Below are 18765 nucleotides of genomic sequence, written 5' to 3'. Positions count from 1 at the left end.
CATGTTGTGAAGACGCTGTGTGTTTCGTTGTGAAAGCGAAACTACTTTGTTTGGCCTTCCAAAAGAGGACACGACTAGAAATCAGTGGTTAAGTTGTATTTACAACACTGTTCCAGAACAGTTCAACCCAAATATTCAGATGTGTGCAGCGCATTTTATGGAGGACTGTTTCCTGATCCTGGTAGACTACAATGCCGGTTGTTCTAACTGACAGTCTGTTAGTACATTTTCATATTTAAAGAATTTGCCACTGATGATTCAGACGTGAGTTTTGAACAGTGTAGAGTAGCGCTTGTTGTTTGTAATTTCTCCGATCACAAATGCAGACATGGTTTTATGTTTACACGGCACGATGCAACGCAACATGTAAAAAGACAGTATAAGTCATTATAATCCGTAATTACGTCCCCACTGGATGCAACAAATGCCTCGTTTGTAATGGGTTTTCATGTTTTTGTCTTGTCGCACCGGGACACGGCATCACAGTATGGTAAGGGCCGTAACATTTCCGTCACACGCTTGAGGTATTCGGCCAATCCCAACACGCTGGATAGCTGACCAATCAGAGCACACCTCGTTTTTCAGACCGATGAGCTTTGTAAAAATCGACGTGTTTCAGAAAGGCGGGGCATAGAGGAGAAACAATAATGTACAGTATGTTGAAAATAATGTGTTTTTTTAACCTTAAACCGCATAAACACATTTCATTACACCAAATACACCAAATAATGTTCTTTTTAGATACATCATATGACCCCTTTAATATCTAAACCTAGAAGTTGTTGTTGATGGTCAAAGAAAAACTGAAGGTTGTTTACGCTTGTTTCATTCTGCTCTGCTGGTGCAAAAATAGTATTGTGTTGCTGTTTCACTGGTTGTTTTTGACATTTTTCTACAAATATAGAATATACATTTCCAAAATGTTGGATATTTAATTTATATTTAATGCATTTATTGATGGCTTTGTCACAAAACTTAAACCACTAAAACGGTTTTCATTAATTGAAATAAAGCTGAAGTAAAACAAATATAAATATTAGATGAAAAATTAAAAACCTAAACAAAATTAGAAATGTTGACTTGGCAACTAACTGAAATAAAATATGAGCTTTATTTGAAGTACTGAAATTATATAAACTGACATAAAAACAAATTAAATAGAAATATTAAAAAACGAGTACATAATGAATCTAATAAAACTTAAATTAAGTTTTAATAAAAAATCAAGTAAAACTAACATTTTAATATTAATCAAAATATTAATAAATCTTAGTATATAAATAATACTGAAATAGCACTGATATCATGTGATTGTATATCATTTTAAACAGATTCGTCAAAAGTATTATTAGTTTCTTCATATGTAAAACTTTGTAAGTGGCAGTGAAGGGAGATTCTCTGCTATCGTTTCCCCTCGTCATCATGATCATTTTGGATGGATATACCGTCAGTCTTAGTGAATGCGCAGACATTGCCTCATGAGCTTGACTCAGCTGCGCTATCGTGTTCCAGTGTGTGATGTCCGACAGCTCCCATCGCCGCACGAGACACCGGGAGCTGTAAATATTGATGCTGTCTCAAATAGGATCTCTTTCACCACAACTGTCAGTGTTTGGAGAAGAGAAGAAAATGCTGATGGAAAAAGAGCCAATTTCACCACTGACGCTTTTCACTGACACTGAAGCTACTGGGTGTATAGACATCTAGATAGAAGCTAGATGTTTATTTTCTTTACTGATTTTTGCAAGATTTAAAGGAATAGTTAACCCAAAAATTTCAGTTATTGTGTGATTTATTCACTCTCATGTTGTTCCAAACCTCCATGCTGTTGTCTTTTTCAGTGGAACACAAATGGGAAATCTTTTCAGCTCTTTTCTGTACAGTGACAGTTATAGTCAACATGATTGTCAGGCTCTCAAAGGTCAAAACAAAACCAACAAACACCATAAAACACACACACACACACAAAAAAAAAGTATAGTCTACATTGCCTGCACTGAAAATTCAGCTTTGTCATCACATAAAAAAATTACTTTTTAAAACATATGTGACCCTGGACCACAAAACCAGTCATAAGGGTCAATTTTTCGAAACTGAGATTTATACATCATCTGAAAACTGAATAAATTATATTTCCATTGATGTATGGTTAGGATAGGACAATATTTGGTCGAGATACAACTATTTGAAAATCTGGAATCTGAGGGTGCAAAAAAATCTAAATATTGAGAAAATCGCCTTTAAATTTGTCCAAATGAAGTTCTTAGCAAAGCATATTAATAATCAAAAATGAAGTTTTACTATATTTATAGTAGGAAATTTACGAAATATTTTCATGGAACATGATCTTTACTTAATATCCTAATGATATTTGGCATTAAAGAAAAATCAATAATTTTGACCTATACAATGTATTTTTGGCTATTGCTACAAATATACCCCAGCGACTTAAGACTGCTTTTGTGGTCCAGGGTCACGTATGTAAATGGAAAACAGATATTGTGATAATATTTCAAAATATTACAGTTTATGCTGTATTTTTGGGCAAATATATACAGCTTTGGTGGGCATAAGTTTCAAAAACATAAAAAAAATTTACTTTCCTTGAACGGTATTGCATCTGGAATGATGCAGTGAAGAGGTTTTCAGTAAATAATATCTTACATTTTAGATTATTCCTCTAAAATTTGAGGGAAATTTAAGGCAAAAGCTGTCGAAATGGATTCAGAATTCTTGGAATAACACACTCTAGCTTCCCTTAACTGTCATACGTGCGTTCCGGTGAGAAGTGACAAATGAGGAAGCGCAGAGGAGAGAGCAAAACAAAAAAACGTTCACGAATTAGCAGTACAGAGAAATGTCGAAGGATTTCTATATAAGCCAAGAGGAGACTGGTTTTCTTTGCCGTAAACAAAACTTGGTTCTTGTGAGACTAGCATATTCTCACCGGAGCTTACGCAGAGTTACCGGAGTAACTTACGGTTTTTACATTTGTAAAAATTTTTATATAACTCTGATACACCTAGCATGGCTTGAGGGTGAGTAAATCATGGGGCAATTTCAATTTTTGGGTGAACTATCCCTTTAAAATCTGCAAAGGCCTAATTTAATATAACAAATCATTAAAAAAAATTTCAATTAAACAGCATTTTATCAAACTTTGATAGTTGCCTTAATCTTTTAAACAACTGAGAAGACCGTGGTCAAACTACATTTTATAAAAATCACCTGTCAATTTCAGCGAAGAGCAAATTATTACGTATTAGGTACGTTACGATCTCTGACGGACAGCTTGCTGAAGCCGCTCAGGCTGCATTTTCTCCTCCTCCTCAGAAAGCAAACACAAAGTCAAATCATCCAGTAGTGTGGGTTTTCCAGCAAATCCGTGTGCTCCCTGCACCTCTGCAGGCTTCTCGTAAATACTATTTTTTGACAGACATAGATGCGCAAGATGGATAGACAAATGATGTGGATTTGAAAGACTAACATGTTTGGCTTGTCAAAAATGTTACATTCAGTTGTCGCACATTTGTTGACTTTTGAAAACCAGAAAAGGAGTGGTTTTGAGGCATGAAGTTTCTTACGGCAAAATCTTTTATTTTAACCCATGAAAATACAGATCCTATTGTTAATAATAGAGAAAAATCACTTTAAAGCTGTTGTTCCATTATTACCCCTTAGAAGATTTTGACTCATATAATGTGATTGATTTTGCTAGCATAATATCTGATGCACATCAGTGATTTAACACATCTTGATGTTGAAGTTAGTGTTTCTGTCTTAATCAGCATCCTTTGAAGAGAGTTAGTGAGCGTTGTGCATGTGTAATGAGTCGGACTCAGCCCCGGTGGAGCTGCACACTCACATGCATCGGTAATGAGACCCGTGTTAGTGATGCTCGGTGGCAAAAACATGATTACGTGCTGCTCCGATCGCTCTGTATCATCTTCCTGCATGAGCAATTGCTTTTATTCCGCTGCTTATTTTTTTGACAACTTGGATCAATCTCAGGGTTCATTTTTTTCTGCTTTTTTCTGGAAAATCTGAACTGAAGCACAATCTTGACAGCAGAAGGAGCATTTGATCCCCAACTCTAAAAGGTCACCCGTTACGCAGGACTTTGGCATATGAAACCGTGCGGAGCTGTCCGTGAGTTTTGATTTCAGTTATTGAACATCAGTTTTATCCATTTGGACCAAACAATACACAGCCGACATGGGTAAGCATGGCAGCAATGATTATATAATTAAGCTTTTATTGTGTTATTGAGATTCAGGCAATGGAAAAAGCTGCATATTGTTATTTGGGAACCTGTCTGTCATTAAAAGAACAAATCTAGAAAATAAGAACATAATGATTCACTATCACTCTTTTAATAGCAGCTTGATACTTATGGATCTCATAATGTAAACAGCTTGAATTTTAAAACCTTAATTTGCACAATAATTTGGCTAATAATAAAGATATTTTCGACAAAGTGACATACTCATAGAGGACTGAGCTGCATATGCTCTCTTCCTCTTAGAGATCTGTCTATTTTTGATTCTGTCACTGCGTAATTAACACTTTGTTTAATTGGTCCTTTTTAAGTTCAGAGAAAATAAAACCTATGAATATGCATCTAGTCTATTAGGAGCTGCTGGGTTCTAAATATAGAAGCGCATTAAATATTCATGTTCCACCTGCAGGCTGCGTTTAAGCTGGTGAATGATAACACTCCTCTTATCATGAACATCCTCACTTTTATCAAACATCTATAAAATATTCAGCTGCCCAGGACAGCCTCTCCAGTTATGCTGTTTGATACAGTAATATGCAAGTTTCATATTGACGTTATTTATGTTTTACATACAGTACCTCACAGAGGTAGTCAGATCAGATGCTTAATCAAATCGTATGTCTTCCTATTTGCAAACCTTGCATTGATTAAAAAAATGATTTTATTTATTTATTCATTCATTCATTCGAAGAAATAAGCATTGTGAGCATTATTGGCTTTGTTCAATATAAAGCTCACTTAAATTAGTTTTAGGTCCTTAGAATTGATGTTATGATGCATTATTATAATTATAATTATTATTATTATTATTATTATTATACAATTTGTTATTCTTAATTGTAGTTTTCATTAGATTCTTAATAAAATTACTGTAATACAAATTTTTTTTTTTTTTTTTTACGTCAGCATTAGCTGCAATTGCTTTTTTTTATTTTTTTTGGGTGAAAAATGACCTGAACATGTTCTTGACAGGCTTCATGAGATTCACCCAGAAAGGTTCCCTGCCATTTGACACCAATGACAGCTCACTCAGCACTTTATCAATTTTTCACTGCACACATCTTTTCATTTGTCTATCGCTGACTGACCAAACATTCATCACAATAACACTCACATCCGTCTGCGGTATGTCTCAGAGCCGCTCCCAGTGCAATTGCTCACTGTGATCTTATCAAAAACCACTTGAAAGATGTGACCTTTTCACTTTATTGTATGATAGGGCAGCTCATATACAACTTTTCAAGTTTCCTAACAATTATTGGATTTGAATAAACTGTAAGCTCTTTTGTTTGGATAATACAGGAAAAATTCTGTCATTATTCACTTATTGTGATGCTCACCTTCTTCTGAAGAGCTGCTCTTTCCATTGAATCAAAGTGAATGAATGCTGACCAGGGGCTGTCAGCTTCCAAAAAAGCACCATTGCAGTAGTTCATACAGTACAATTTGTGTTATATTACCAGCCATACCATAGCTTTACACAAGGAACAGTTTTGGAAAATTGTAAATAATTTGAATTTCCAAGTTCATTTTTTTTGTGTGAGATGCATCATTTCTGGGAGCCGATGTGGCGTTATGTATTCAGGCTGGACTGATGAAAGCCTGTGTGTGCGGGTGAGACTCAGATCATGTTTAATTACCACCATCAAACTGGATGGCAGCTTGGATGCCAACCACCTGCTGAGTGCATTTCTGCTGGGCAGATAACAAGGTCAGGCTGTGCCCTCGTTGATAGGAGATGTTCAGGATTGCTGAAGCAGAAGATTTGAGAGGTTGTAAAGACCTGAGTACAGTAATAACAGTGATGCTTGATGCAAAAACGACTACTAATTGTTGCCAAACAGGTTTCTAAACACCTTCCTCATTTCCACCCCGCTCCACATCAGTAGGGATGACGTATTTTTGTAGGCCAGACATGAAGGTAGCATCACCCTAGTTCCCTCGACAAAAACCAAATATGATTTTTCCATTGGCTTTTGAATTAATCCAGAAAATAAGCTCTATGACTAACAAAAGTTTGATTCTTACATGTTTTGCTATCATTCAACACAACTTTTGTCTAAATACTTTTAAGTCTAAATACATTTGCCAGAAGTAAAAAGCTGAATGTATGTGAAATGTCTTCATTGCGGTTGCTTCACTTCAACATCAACACCATTAAGGTTCTGACAACTCTCTTAGTTTTTTTATTTAAAATAATTTTCCCTTAAAGTTGGAGTTGGAGTGGTTTGCAAGAGTGCGCTACTAAACACACTGTGGCTGTAAAAGTGGACTATGAGTAGATGAGCTTTCTTATTCAGTGTTATAACCTTTAATGTCCCCAACTACCTCTATAGTCCCATTTAGGAACTTGTTAGCATGCCTTTTTCTAGACAAGTAAAAGCTTTAAAATATATCTAACACAGGGTTTGGGTTGCCAGCTTAACCAGCTTAATTGGTATTCAAAACTAACCAAATCGCTTTCTGGGGGAAAATGGCTATCAGAATCGCTCCAAAATCACGTTCAGGGGGTCAAAACCTTGTTCTGGGGGTGGGGGGTTTTGTTTCAACCCGCAGACTAAAAAAACAACCCTCACCAACAGTATAAAAGTAGCCCAATTAATCTGGAAAACAGACTTGGCAACACTGCAAGGATGTCTTTTATGTCATAGAATAAAATGTGAAAATATCTTGAGCTTGTGTTAACCACAGACCTTATTTCAAGCCTTTATCCCATTCAGAAAAAAAACATTGACTTCATGAAGGTGAAGCCGTGCTTAAATAACTCGTTTATGGGCTTTGGCCTACAAAAATACGTCATCCCTGCTGCGCTCTATTAGTCAGACAAACCAGGTAGCTCCTCCCCCAAACTCATGCCATTGGTTGAGCATTCATCATTTCCTCTCACATGTACTTTGGCAGTTTTGTTTGTCAGCTGCACCAGCATCACAGTTTCTTGAACCTGTTTGTTGTGGGACCTGCGTGTGAGGTTCAGGACAAATATCCCAATATTCACTCTGGCTTCACAGTTGACACAGAAATTACAGATTTAACTCTACAAATCGCTTCTCCCACAACGGCAAGTTTTCATTCATCTCATTTGTGGATCTCTGTCTTGTGTTCTTCTCTGATTCTAACTTCCTGTTCTCTCATCGTCAGGTGATGTGGGTATGCAATCTGTGCCGAAAACAACAAGAAATCCTCACCAAGTCAGGGGCCTGGTTCTACAGCAGCCCAGGGGGCGCCCTTCCATCAAGTGCGAGTGACCCTCACTGCCGCCACGAAGAGGCTCCGCAGGAGAAGAAGGCCAAACTGCAGGAAGCCCCACTGCTGTACCAGGGTCCTCCAGGGGACCGTAGCCGAGGACTCCTGCGACAGGCGTCCCTCAACAACGACTCCGGTCTGAAGCCTAACGACCCTCTGAGCAACAGGTGAGTGCACATGAAATGTGTTAATGTGAATTTTAGCATGCTAAGATGTTGAAACTTTTGAACTTGCAATAATCTTGTTTAGAAATCATTATTCGTTGTGATCAGCAGCACTCTTCAAGTTATTCATGCTACTTTAAGAAACCAGTTTTTTCCGAGATGTTTGCAATTTCTGGGTAGTTGCTAGGTTGTTACTAAGCAGTTGCTAGAATGTTTCTAATACATTCTTAAATGGTTGCTAGGGTATTCTTGGTGGTTGGTATTAAAAAATTTTTTTGTGCTCTGAGGCAGAAATGTATGGAAGCCTGTCTCTGCCTCTGAATAATAAAAAAAGAAGGTGTATATAGGTATATAGGTGTATCTTTTATAAAAGATATAAACTCGTAATTGTAAGAAATAAAGTCGGAACTGTGAGAAAATTCTGACTTTTTTTCTCGCAATTGTGAGTTATAAAGTATAATTCTGAGGAAAAAAAGGCTGACTATTTTCTTAAAATATAAACTCTTAAACTTAAAAAAAGACAGAACTGCAAGATTTAAACTTGCAATTGGAATAAAAATGTCAGAATTGTGAGATAAAAAATGAGATTAAGATCGCAATTAACTTTTTATTTTTTATTCAGTGGCAGAAACAAGCTTCAATAGAAATGGTCTTCCACTGAAATAATTCTTCATCTTGTCTATTTAATTTTATTATTGCTAGAGGAATCACAAAAATAAAAACAGTAAAAACTGTTGCAAAACTCATAAAGGGTTGTGAAGCTCATGTAAAATGAATAGAAAATAAAACAGGTCATATAATATTTAATTTGACCTCCCGAGGTTGACAATCAACATTTTATGACGGTTAAGCACCTTCTCTGAGTGTTGAAAAAATAATAAATAGACAATTTTTAATCATTTCAGGCCCTACTTCTGTGGCATGGGAATTTTTGGGTTAACTGCTGCCAAAGTGGTTAAGAACGGCCTGACTGTTCGCTGAGAGAATGTGTTAAATAGTTTGATGTCCAGGAATAGAGCTCAGGAAATCACTGAAAAGCACTTCCATTAATCTTAAAGATTGTTTAAATTAACTCTGATTCTTCTCTCCTGAAAAAGTGCTGACAGCCTATTTATATCCTGAAATAATGTGGGAAGAGCCTAATTTGTCTTGGTCTCGGAGGTGTCACTGGAGAGAACGCTCAGACGTGGCGCAAGTGTGGGTGAAACTGCTAGATGAAACAATAATAATTACACTGGGATTCGGATTTAATTACAGCCGTTATGTTTCCCTGGGTTTCGCGGGTTTTCGTGCATTTGTATCTCCTCCCTCTCCATCTATAAAATCCATTAGTGTTTTTATTGTAGCTAGATGCAATGTGACACCTAAGTTAAACAACAGCGGTTGTTTTAGATCTGAAATTATACAAAATGCATGAGTCATTTGTAGGGTTGAGAGCTGATCTTCTATTGTCACAGCGGGTACTGCAATATACAGTATATTGTGTACATGCATATTGTGTCGATAGTTCAAGAGGTTAGCACAAGTTTCACTTTAAGTATGATGTAATCAGGTTTCTTGCTCTTGGTTTAGCGCTGTGGGAGCTGATGTTGTGATGTAGAGGTTTTGTCTTGAGAGAGTTATTAAGAGAATGAAAGATGCACCTGCCGGAATTCAATATCAGCATTCTGATCTCACACCTGCCTGCTCTCTATAGACCATTCAACATTTTAATGATGTAAACGCTGATCTTTAAACAACTGGTGCATTTGAGGTTTGGCAGAGATTTTTAGAAATACTTTAATGATAGTTTTCACTCTGTCTGTCTGTCTGTCTGTCTATCTATCTATCTAACTTTCTGTCGTTCTGCCTATCTATCATTCTGTCTATCAATTGTTCTATCATTCTATCAGTTTATCTATCTATCATTAATACCTATCATACTATCGTTCTAACATTCGATAATTTTATCGTTCTATCTGTTGTTCAATCGTTCTATCTATCGAATGTTCTATATCTATCTATCTATCTATCTATCTATCTATCTATCTATCTATCTATCTATCTATCTATCTATCTATCTATCTATCTATCTATCTAATCTTTCTGTGTGTCTGTTCATCGTTCTATCATTCTCTCTATTTATCTATTGTTCTGTCTATCATTCGTTCTATCTGTCTGTCTGTCTGTCTGTCTGTCTACCTAAATGTACCTAAATCATTCTATCTTTCATATCTATCTTTTCACTTTTGCACTAAGTTTATCCTTTTATCATTTAAAAGTTTTTTTTTTTTTTACTAAAAACATTTGACTATATTTTACAAATGAATGGTCTTTTAAAATATAATGTTGTATATTATAATTGTTGTATATTATATAATATTGTATTATATTATACCCAAAGTCAATAATGTACTTCCAAATGCATGTACAGTAAACACAAATTAATAGAACTATGCAGTCTTGATTTTTAGGTTGCATCATCCTGCTAATGGCTTTAACATGTCTCTCATAAAGGGCCCTGCTTCGCTTTTAAATGAATATAGAACTTTTTTTTTTTTGAATTTTTTTAGGTCAGAATGCATGTTAAAAAGCACTCTTATTGCTCGTGTCCTCAGGGCAGAGTGCACTCCACACGAGAGCGTTTTCTGTTCCTCTAGCGCTCATATTCCTTCAGGTATGCACACACACACAATAGTTCTCTTTTAGTGCAGAGCATCTCTCTCTCCACGGAAAACCCTTAATGATGTGGGAGAAAGAAAGCTCCCCTCCTCCCCACGCCACATGCGCTGTAGAGCTGCTGGAGGATGTGTAGTGCTGCTCTGGTGCTCCTGAGAGCGGAAGGCTGCTAGATGAGAGACCGAATCCTGACAGCAGCGTCTCCGCGAGGACACGACGCGTTTGCATGGATGTTATCGCGATTACTGTGGATAAATAAAGACACGAGGGATCTCCGGTGCGTTTAGGAAACGCTGCGCGTGCGTTTTCTCTCTTAAGTTCGAAACATAATGAGCGGGGGAGCCGGTGTCGGTCCGCTCTCCTCATCCAAACGCACTCTTCACCGGGATCAGAATACATCGGGAAGTTGCGCTGGAGATGCGGCGCGTCCGAGGCGAGGAGCGCTGGAGGAGTTTCGTCTGAGGGAAAGAGGGAACATACGCAGGATAGCGGAGAGGAAGAGGGAAAATGCAGTTTGAGACATTGCGTCAGTTCTGTAGCTCGGTTTTATCTCATTTTAATGGAGCTTTCACGCCGCCGCAGAATATTCTGCAGACGGAGCTCCTGGAACAGGCGCTCAGCACCATCGGGTGAGTTTGTAAAACATCACAAGTGACTGTATTTGCATATCCTGAAGGAAATAGCAGTGCTTGCGAGGCACGAATTGAAAGAAATGTGTATGCGAGTGGCTTTGCTTCTGTGTAAATGAAATGCCGCAGCCGTTGTCATGACGCTCAGCAGCACGCATCTTGTTTAGTGGCGGCTGTGGAAGAAAGGAAGGACCAATCAGAGTTCAGTATGCTAATAAATGCAAGAAAGATGTCCAGTCGCAATTAAGTATGCGAATATCACACACATTTCTTCACTGTTGGGTGCATTTTGAATTGCGAAGGTTGTATAATAATAACAAATATTTTAATATTTGAAGTGGTTGTTTTCAGTTGTTGGGAAATTGGGCTGTTGTTTACATAGCCTAGATGGTTGAGTGGGGGAAAACGCCCCCCTTTAAGGACTGTAATTTTTTTCCCTGTGAAACAAAACTTAAATGTGTCCAGAATAGAATTATCAGTTTTAGTGACAATGACATGCATTATAAACCATGTATGAAAAATGTCCGGAGTTTTCATGTTATTTAATTCTTAACAAAAATTTAATTTGTACCAAGGGGGCGTTTTGCCCCCCAGATGGGGTAAAATGCCCCCAGTCTGACAAAGCAATTTGCTTTATACGTTTACAGCAAAATCAGAGTACAGGCAGATTGAGCTTAAAATTGAAAAGAATAGAATTATGAATTACAAAATTATAACAGCTTATTTGAAAAATATTGTTAGCTGATGCTAACTAGCTACCTGAGGAATTTTGTTAATAAAGTCCAAATATTTGTATTCAACCAACTAGTTAGAATACATTTGATGGAAAAACAAAGGTTTTGATGTTCAGGACAGAGTAATGAAGCCGTGCCCCCTGGGGGCGTTTTATCCTACAGACTAAGTAAAAAAAAAAATTGTCATTCTGAAAATATAATTATAGTTTTCTTAAATCACACATACTTCCTATCTACAAGCCTTACTATTCTCATATCATATATAACTGTGAGTTCTACAAAACAACAAGCTTTAAAACACTTTTTTTTCTCCCTGCTGAAAATGATCACTTGCCGTGAAACCCGTTTTCTCTCCGGTACATCACCAGTGTAAGCTTCATGGTGAATACTTCTACATCACTCTTGTCTACGTAGTCCATAGTTACAACAAAAATGTATCATGACTTTATCTAGTGGTTATTTTGGGAAAAACAGCAGGGGGGGGGGCGTTTTACCCCATTCTACCCCTATACATATCAATGGTTGCTTAATTATTTGTGTTTTTTGTCTTTTCAGACAGGTCAGTTATTGATAAAACTTTTGGTGACTTTTAGCGTTCATATGAGGATTTTTTAAATGATTTTAAATTGTAATTTATATATTGTTTTAAAGTAAACAGTTTGTGTACATCTTATTTTGTCTCATTAAATTGTATTTTTTATGTTTAGAAATGGCAGAGGTTGCATTGATACCTGCAATACTTGTAACAATTTCTTTCAAAATATTTCTTAATACCGTTATAACTTGTGCATATCCAGATCTCTAGATATTGGCATCAGAATCTGTCACTGAAAAACCCCATATCAGATAACTATTAATTTGAGCATTTTATCTACACTGTAAAAAAAACTCTGTGACATTTACAGTAATATACCGGCAGTGCGGTTGCCAGAACTTCACCGTAAAAAATATGGTAGCAACATTTTAGGTTAACTTTAGGTTAACAGACTTAACTTAAATTCACAATAAAATACCGTATTTCATTAACTGATGTAATGTTAATAAACCAACATATTGAAGTGTTAATATCTGTTTTGAACCATTGTAATGCACTGATAACCACCAAAAACTGGTGGTGATGAGAAAGTCACACGATGAACCAAAGTTCACCACAAACAGCTTTTCTACAAGCTGAGGGCAATACTTATATATAGAAGGTGCACAGTGTCATTCACACAAACACTAAACCCCATCATGGTGACACCCATGATACTGAAATAATGCAATAAACATTAATTTAACAACATTAGATGTAAGATTAAACCCTAATGTACACAAATGATAAGAAAAAACTAAGAAGAAACATGTTCATTCAACAAAAAAACATCAAATATGAAGTGTCATGCAGGGAATTCTGGGAGTGTCAATTTACGGTTTTTCACTGTAAATTATACAATGACTTTTTCTTTTTCACTTCCAAAAACCGTATTTTTAACAGTATTTTACTGTAAAATTACATTAAATGTAATTACATTTATTCACCGAATATAGTATGGAAACTTTCTGTTAATCAGTTAACAGGTTTTTACAGTAGCATTTTTACAGTCTTTTACTGTTAAAATCACAATCATTTTTTACAGTGAGTCATTTGCATCATTGTTTGGCCCTCGCATCTTAAGAAAAGTGGGCAGGTTCTGAAAGACATTCACAAATCCCCCGCTAAGATCTAGCTCTAGCATCAAAAGGCGTATCAGTGGTCCTTCACCTCACCGTAAACATCTGAAGGACCTCAGGGCACAAGGCTGCATGGTGTGTTTTAAAGTGTGAGGCCATGGAAGCAACTCATCGTTTTACTCCAGGGATCTACAGCACGAGCCTCTTCCACTGCCAGCACAAATACACACTCAGCAAATCAGCACGCTAGACTTAGCTCACACCAAGGGTTCGGTGCAAGCATCCCTTTGTTCCTGTGCGTTTGCTCATTCTCATATGGTTTTAAAGCCTGTGCTGCACTTGATTGGTGGAGGCATGGTGTGGCTGCCAACTTCTGCTGAATTGCAGCGATTGCATTTCAGAGAAACGTCACACTGAGGCATTTAGATGATGATGTGTTCTTTAGAGCAGAGGTCCTCAACCACCGGGTTGCGACCCACTACCGGGCCGTGGAAGAATTGCTACCGGGTCGCAAGAACGTTCTGGGAAAAATGTGTATAGATAGGCTATGACACACTCTGTTATGTTAATGATTGTTTTAATTATTCTGTATTTTGTTTGTATGCGATTGATATGGAGTAGCAATTTGATAATTTCATGTTAAATAAGTAAATGAAAGATTGCTCTGATCTGTCACATATTAGGAGTTAAACGGATCGCAGTTGATCCGTAATACATATGGATGAGACCCTACCGTTCGGCACGCACGTGATTCACAGATTAATTTGCCAATTTAGACGTACAAGCAATTTTAAACCACAAGAAGAAGAAACGAAAGAAAGCTCAATTTGTTACTCATGCGCTGTTCTCGCACACAATCAAAGCGCGCCCAAGCATAGAGACGTGTTTCAGACAGCGCGGAAATACCGAGTTGCATATACATAGGCCTACACACATAAAATGTGCCTATGTCAAAAGCCCTTCACGGCATTGTCATTCTCTGTGCCTTAAAATTTGTTTCTTGCTAATCCGAAAAAATAGTCCGATCTGTGACTAAAAAAAAAGCACAATATAATGCCTTGAACCATTATATAATGCAATTATGATACTATGTAAAAGCGTAATATATATATATATATATATTAGGCTATATACCCCAAGCCCACCCCCCCACCGCCCCGTAACCGGTCCGTGGTGAAAAAAAGGTTTGAGACCGCTGCTTTAGAAAAAAGGTTTTAAGTGAAGTTTTTCTGAATTGTGTGTTTTCATGGTAGACATCGGGTAAAGGGCTAAGGATAATGTCACCAAAATGACATCAGGTATGGTTAGTTATGGTCTAGCCAAAGTTTTTCCTTAGGGAATCGTTACTTCCCTGTGTGGACCTATTACTAACGGACAGAGCTGTCTGCCAAAACCAGAGCGGATTCAGTCACACCGTGTTCTTTCCGCTTCAGGCTGACTCCATAAGGGCCTTAGAGATGCCTTGTATGTGGCCGGGAAACTCTTCTTCCAAATGTATGTGATTGTTCCCATTTTTGTGTAGTGAGTGTGTTGTTGTGTGGGCCTGTAATGTTAGTTCTGTCTTTGTTTGGGCTACAGAGAGAGAGACTTGGATTTGTAGTTCTTATATTTACATTTTATAAATGTATAAAATAATTCTCTCTCTCTCTTGTTCCAACGTGATCTCATGATAATTCGTATGTATTTTACGTAAAATGTGGTTCTATAAAACGTACATTTACTTACGTTTTTACAGGCTCTAAAACGTACAATACTTACGTATTTTCAGCCTCTAAACGTACGAAACTGACGTATTTTATAAAATGATAAAAATGCATATTCGCTATAAAATGGGTAGGTTTAGGTTTGGGGGCAGGTTAAGGGGTCTAAAAATCGAAATCGTTTATTAATAAAATGATAAAAATGCATTGATATGAATATCTAAATGATATAAAAGATACGTAAATATTTTTACGTTTTTTAGCTAAAAATACGTAGCGATTTGTACGTTTTAAACGTTGAAATACGTCTAAATTGTACGTTTTAGCATGACTAAAAACGTACAAAAGTGTACGTTTTGTGCTTGTAAATGTTACGTATTTATACCTACGTATAAACATGAGACCAGGCTGCTTGTTCACATAACTTTCAATATTATGTTGAATTGCACAAAAGCTGTCATGAATGTAGTAATTTCACCTCGAATGAAAGGGGAAAAATATAAATAATATGCAAGTAATCATTTTATTTTCATAATTAAGCAAGCAGAATTTGCCTTCTTAATTATGAAAATCATGACACAATGTGAAAAAAAGAATCCTAATGGTGCAAAAAAAAAAAAATTTTTTTTTTAGATACATGACCCAATACATAACCCAATAATACATGATTAATATTGTATAGTCTTATTCTTTCTAATGTATTTTGATAATTACATAAACCAGTCTTTTTAGGTTCCATAAAAACATCAGCTTGTAGCCGAAATATCTATGCTTGTCTGACTGTTTTGATTTTTGAATAGACAATAGAACAATGCAAGGATAAATCTCATTGAATCAATATTTTTCACAATTCTTTCTTTAAGTTGGAGATGCAGCCTCTGCTATATGACCATGTGCATCATTTGGCTTAATGCATTTTGGTGGCCACAGAGAAAGAGCCAGCAAGAGAGATACAGGGAAGAACAGAAGAGATAAATCATATTTGAAGTTTCTCTTAAATGGAATATCCCTTCCCACTAGCCGGTGCTTCACGAGGCTGCGTCTCCATGGCAACTTTGTTTGATCAATGCTGTGGGTGATGTGTGAGACAGGAAGACCTGCGGAGGAGACGGAGAGAGAGAGAGAGAGAGAGAGAGAGAGAGAGGGATGTCCCACGCACACAGAGACTGAGAGACAACAGCAGGATTATTGTGGGTTTATTCATGAGGCTTCTGTAAACGCCGTCTGAGATTACTTGGCAAATGACGCAGATGAGGTGAATGAATGAAACAGAGAAGTTTCCAGTGCCAGAGCAGAGCTTTACTCTGCTGTTCAGTTGCTTTGACAAAATCTGTATTGTTAAAAGCGCTATATAAATAAAGGTGACTTGACTTATGAGCACTTTGAGTTTTAAAGTAATGTTTTGGGGTATTTTAAAGAGATAGTTCATCCAAAATTTTAAATTGTCACCATGTACTCATCCATATGTCATTTCAAAACTGTTTGACTTTCTTTTTTTTTTGTGGAACATAAATAAGATACTTTGAGAAATGTCTGTGTTTTTCTGTCAACACATTGGAAAAACAAGTCGCACAGTTTTGGACCGACATGAGGATGAGTAAATGACTACATTTATCACTTATTTGGGTGAATTATTACATTAAGACTTGCCCTTTAGAAGGATAAAAAAAATTTTTTAATTTGAAGCTGGTATGTTTTTAAATGGTGTTATTTGAGTTAAACATATGTTTAAAATTGTTCTTTGGTTTGGGACTGCTTTTCTAGAAGGATGAATTTCCAATTGCGGATGTAATTCCTTTATGCAAATTTGTCTCGTTTTAAGGTCAAACTCTGACCTCCGAAATGTTCATTTCTCATGTGAAGCACACTAATTATCCAGCCCTCGATATTGATTTTTAAAGAGCTTCTTATCCGTGATATTCCTTCAGACAACTAGTAATACCAGCAGCGGAAACTGTTAATATTTACCCAGAATCCAATTCCATTATCAATTACAGGATTGATTGTTGCAGTTATCCACAAGTTGATTGTAATTTTGGTTGACAGGATCTTGTTTGAAGTCTATCAACTCAAGTTTTCAGGTTGCGATGTATATATGACTGTACAAGAAAACATCATTGCTTATCATAATTTTGAATATTTGTTTATTATATAATATGTTATATTTGAGATATTTTAATAGAAAAGAAAGCTAAATAGAAATAATGCGTAACATTATAAATGTTTGTGTAACAAAATATATATTCCTTATAAATGCGTATATTTTAATGCAAGGTTTTGAGCATGCAGGTTTAAAATGACATGAGGTTAAGTAATTAATACTGTGTGAATTTTTTTATTTTTGGTAGAAATGTTCCTAGAAATATCCTATATTCTATGTAGTCATTCAGCGAATGAGTCATTGAACCTATACAAAAGAATAATTCTAAAAGAATTCATAACATCTATTTAAAGTAGTTTTAGGTGAATGCTAGCATGGCACTGCAGGACACTGCGCCACTGTTTCACATCGACTATCCTCTACATGCGGCAGTAGAATGAGGCTAATTATCTCAGTATTTTGCAGACATGGGAGTTTGCACACCGGCTGCCAGGCACGTGCCGTCTCAGATGGGTTACCGTGTGCTTGTAGCGATCAGGGGTGAATGAGACCGGCCTTGAAAAGCCTTTGAACTGATGTGATCGCGGTTTAACATTGATAGCTGTTCTCTTCTGTTTCTCGTTTTCTTCTCTGTGGTCAGACCCCATTACTGAGAGCCTGTGTAATATGTGTTTACTCCGTCATTAGGTTTCAGCAGAGAATTTATCTCCCAGGCTGCTCAAAGCCACGCTGCAGAAAAGTATGTGGCTTTTTTGTGTTTTACTAAGAGAAATCGTCCTATAGAACCAAAGAATTTTGTTTATGTGACGTGAATGTAATGCACTCAGGTAACCTGTGGTTATACTCGGCAGTTGCTGAGACACTCGGCTATTTGCAGTGGCAATGCAGGAACTCAAGGACGTTTTAAAATCAGTAGATAAGGTTAGTCAGCGATAAGATGCTCTGTCAACCTCTGAGAGCTCTGTTTCTGAAAGTACTCGTATAAAATCTGCCGTCCTATGCGCTAATATTGCCCTTAGGCCCATGTGATATGATGTGAAATTCACAAATGTAGCTTTTGTCACACTAAACTGCTACTACATGGAATCAGTGGTTCCATAAAGAACCTTTAACATTCATTCCACAAAAGGTTCTTTATAGTGGAAAAGGTTCTTTAGATTATTAAAATGTTCTTTGCACTGAGAAAAAGTGGTTCTTTTAACCCTTAAATGCATACCTCGGGACATCATTCTCTACCTTCTCCATCCTTCATTTTTTAAAGGTAGATATCAACTTTCTTAGTATTCCACAATATATTCACTATAAACAATATAACAAGAAAAAATAGTAAAATATAAAAGAATGCCTGTTTTCCGATGAATTTTTTGTAAAAAGTGTATAGGGTCGAGGTATGTAAATGTGTAAGTATTTTTTCCTGCGCAACTATATTTACATATCTGATGACTCAATTTGTGCAATGTATCTTTTTTCCTCAAGGTGGCACTGTTTGATACAAAATGATGACGTGATGTTTCACTCATAATTACCGCAGGCATAAAACAAACGAATATCATCAGCAAAAATTGAAGTGGTTTGAATGGCTTTACTGCAGAGCAATTACTATA

General features: G+C 36.6%; 1 protein-coding gene across 1 annotated transcript in view; it reads left to right on the top strand.

The window, feature by feature from the left end:
- Nucleotides 1–18765, top strand: part of LOC107556955 (regulating synaptic membrane exocytosis protein 2-like) — a 99458-nt gene that overhangs the window by 45165 nt on the left and 35528 nt on the right. The window contains exon 5 of the mRNA XM_016240224.1: nt 7418–7689. Within this exon, the coding sequence (XP_016095710.1) occupies nt 7418–7689 (272 nt within the window). The remainder of the gene's footprint in view (nt 1–7417; nt 7690–18765) is intronic.

The sequence above is a fragment of the Sinocyclocheilus grahami genome, unplaced genomic scaffold (assembly GCF_001515645.1).
Source record: "Sinocyclocheilus grahami isolate Dianchi unplaced genomic scaffold, SAMN03320097.WGS_v1.1 scaffold585.1, whole genome shotgun sequence".
In the NCBI taxonomy this organism is placed as follows: domain Eukaryota; kingdom Metazoa; phylum Chordata; class Actinopteri; order Cypriniformes; family Cyprinidae; genus Sinocyclocheilus; species Sinocyclocheilus grahami.
The sequence above is the reverse complement of the archived record's forward strand: the minus strand, read 5'-3'. Positions and strand labels throughout refer to the sequence as shown.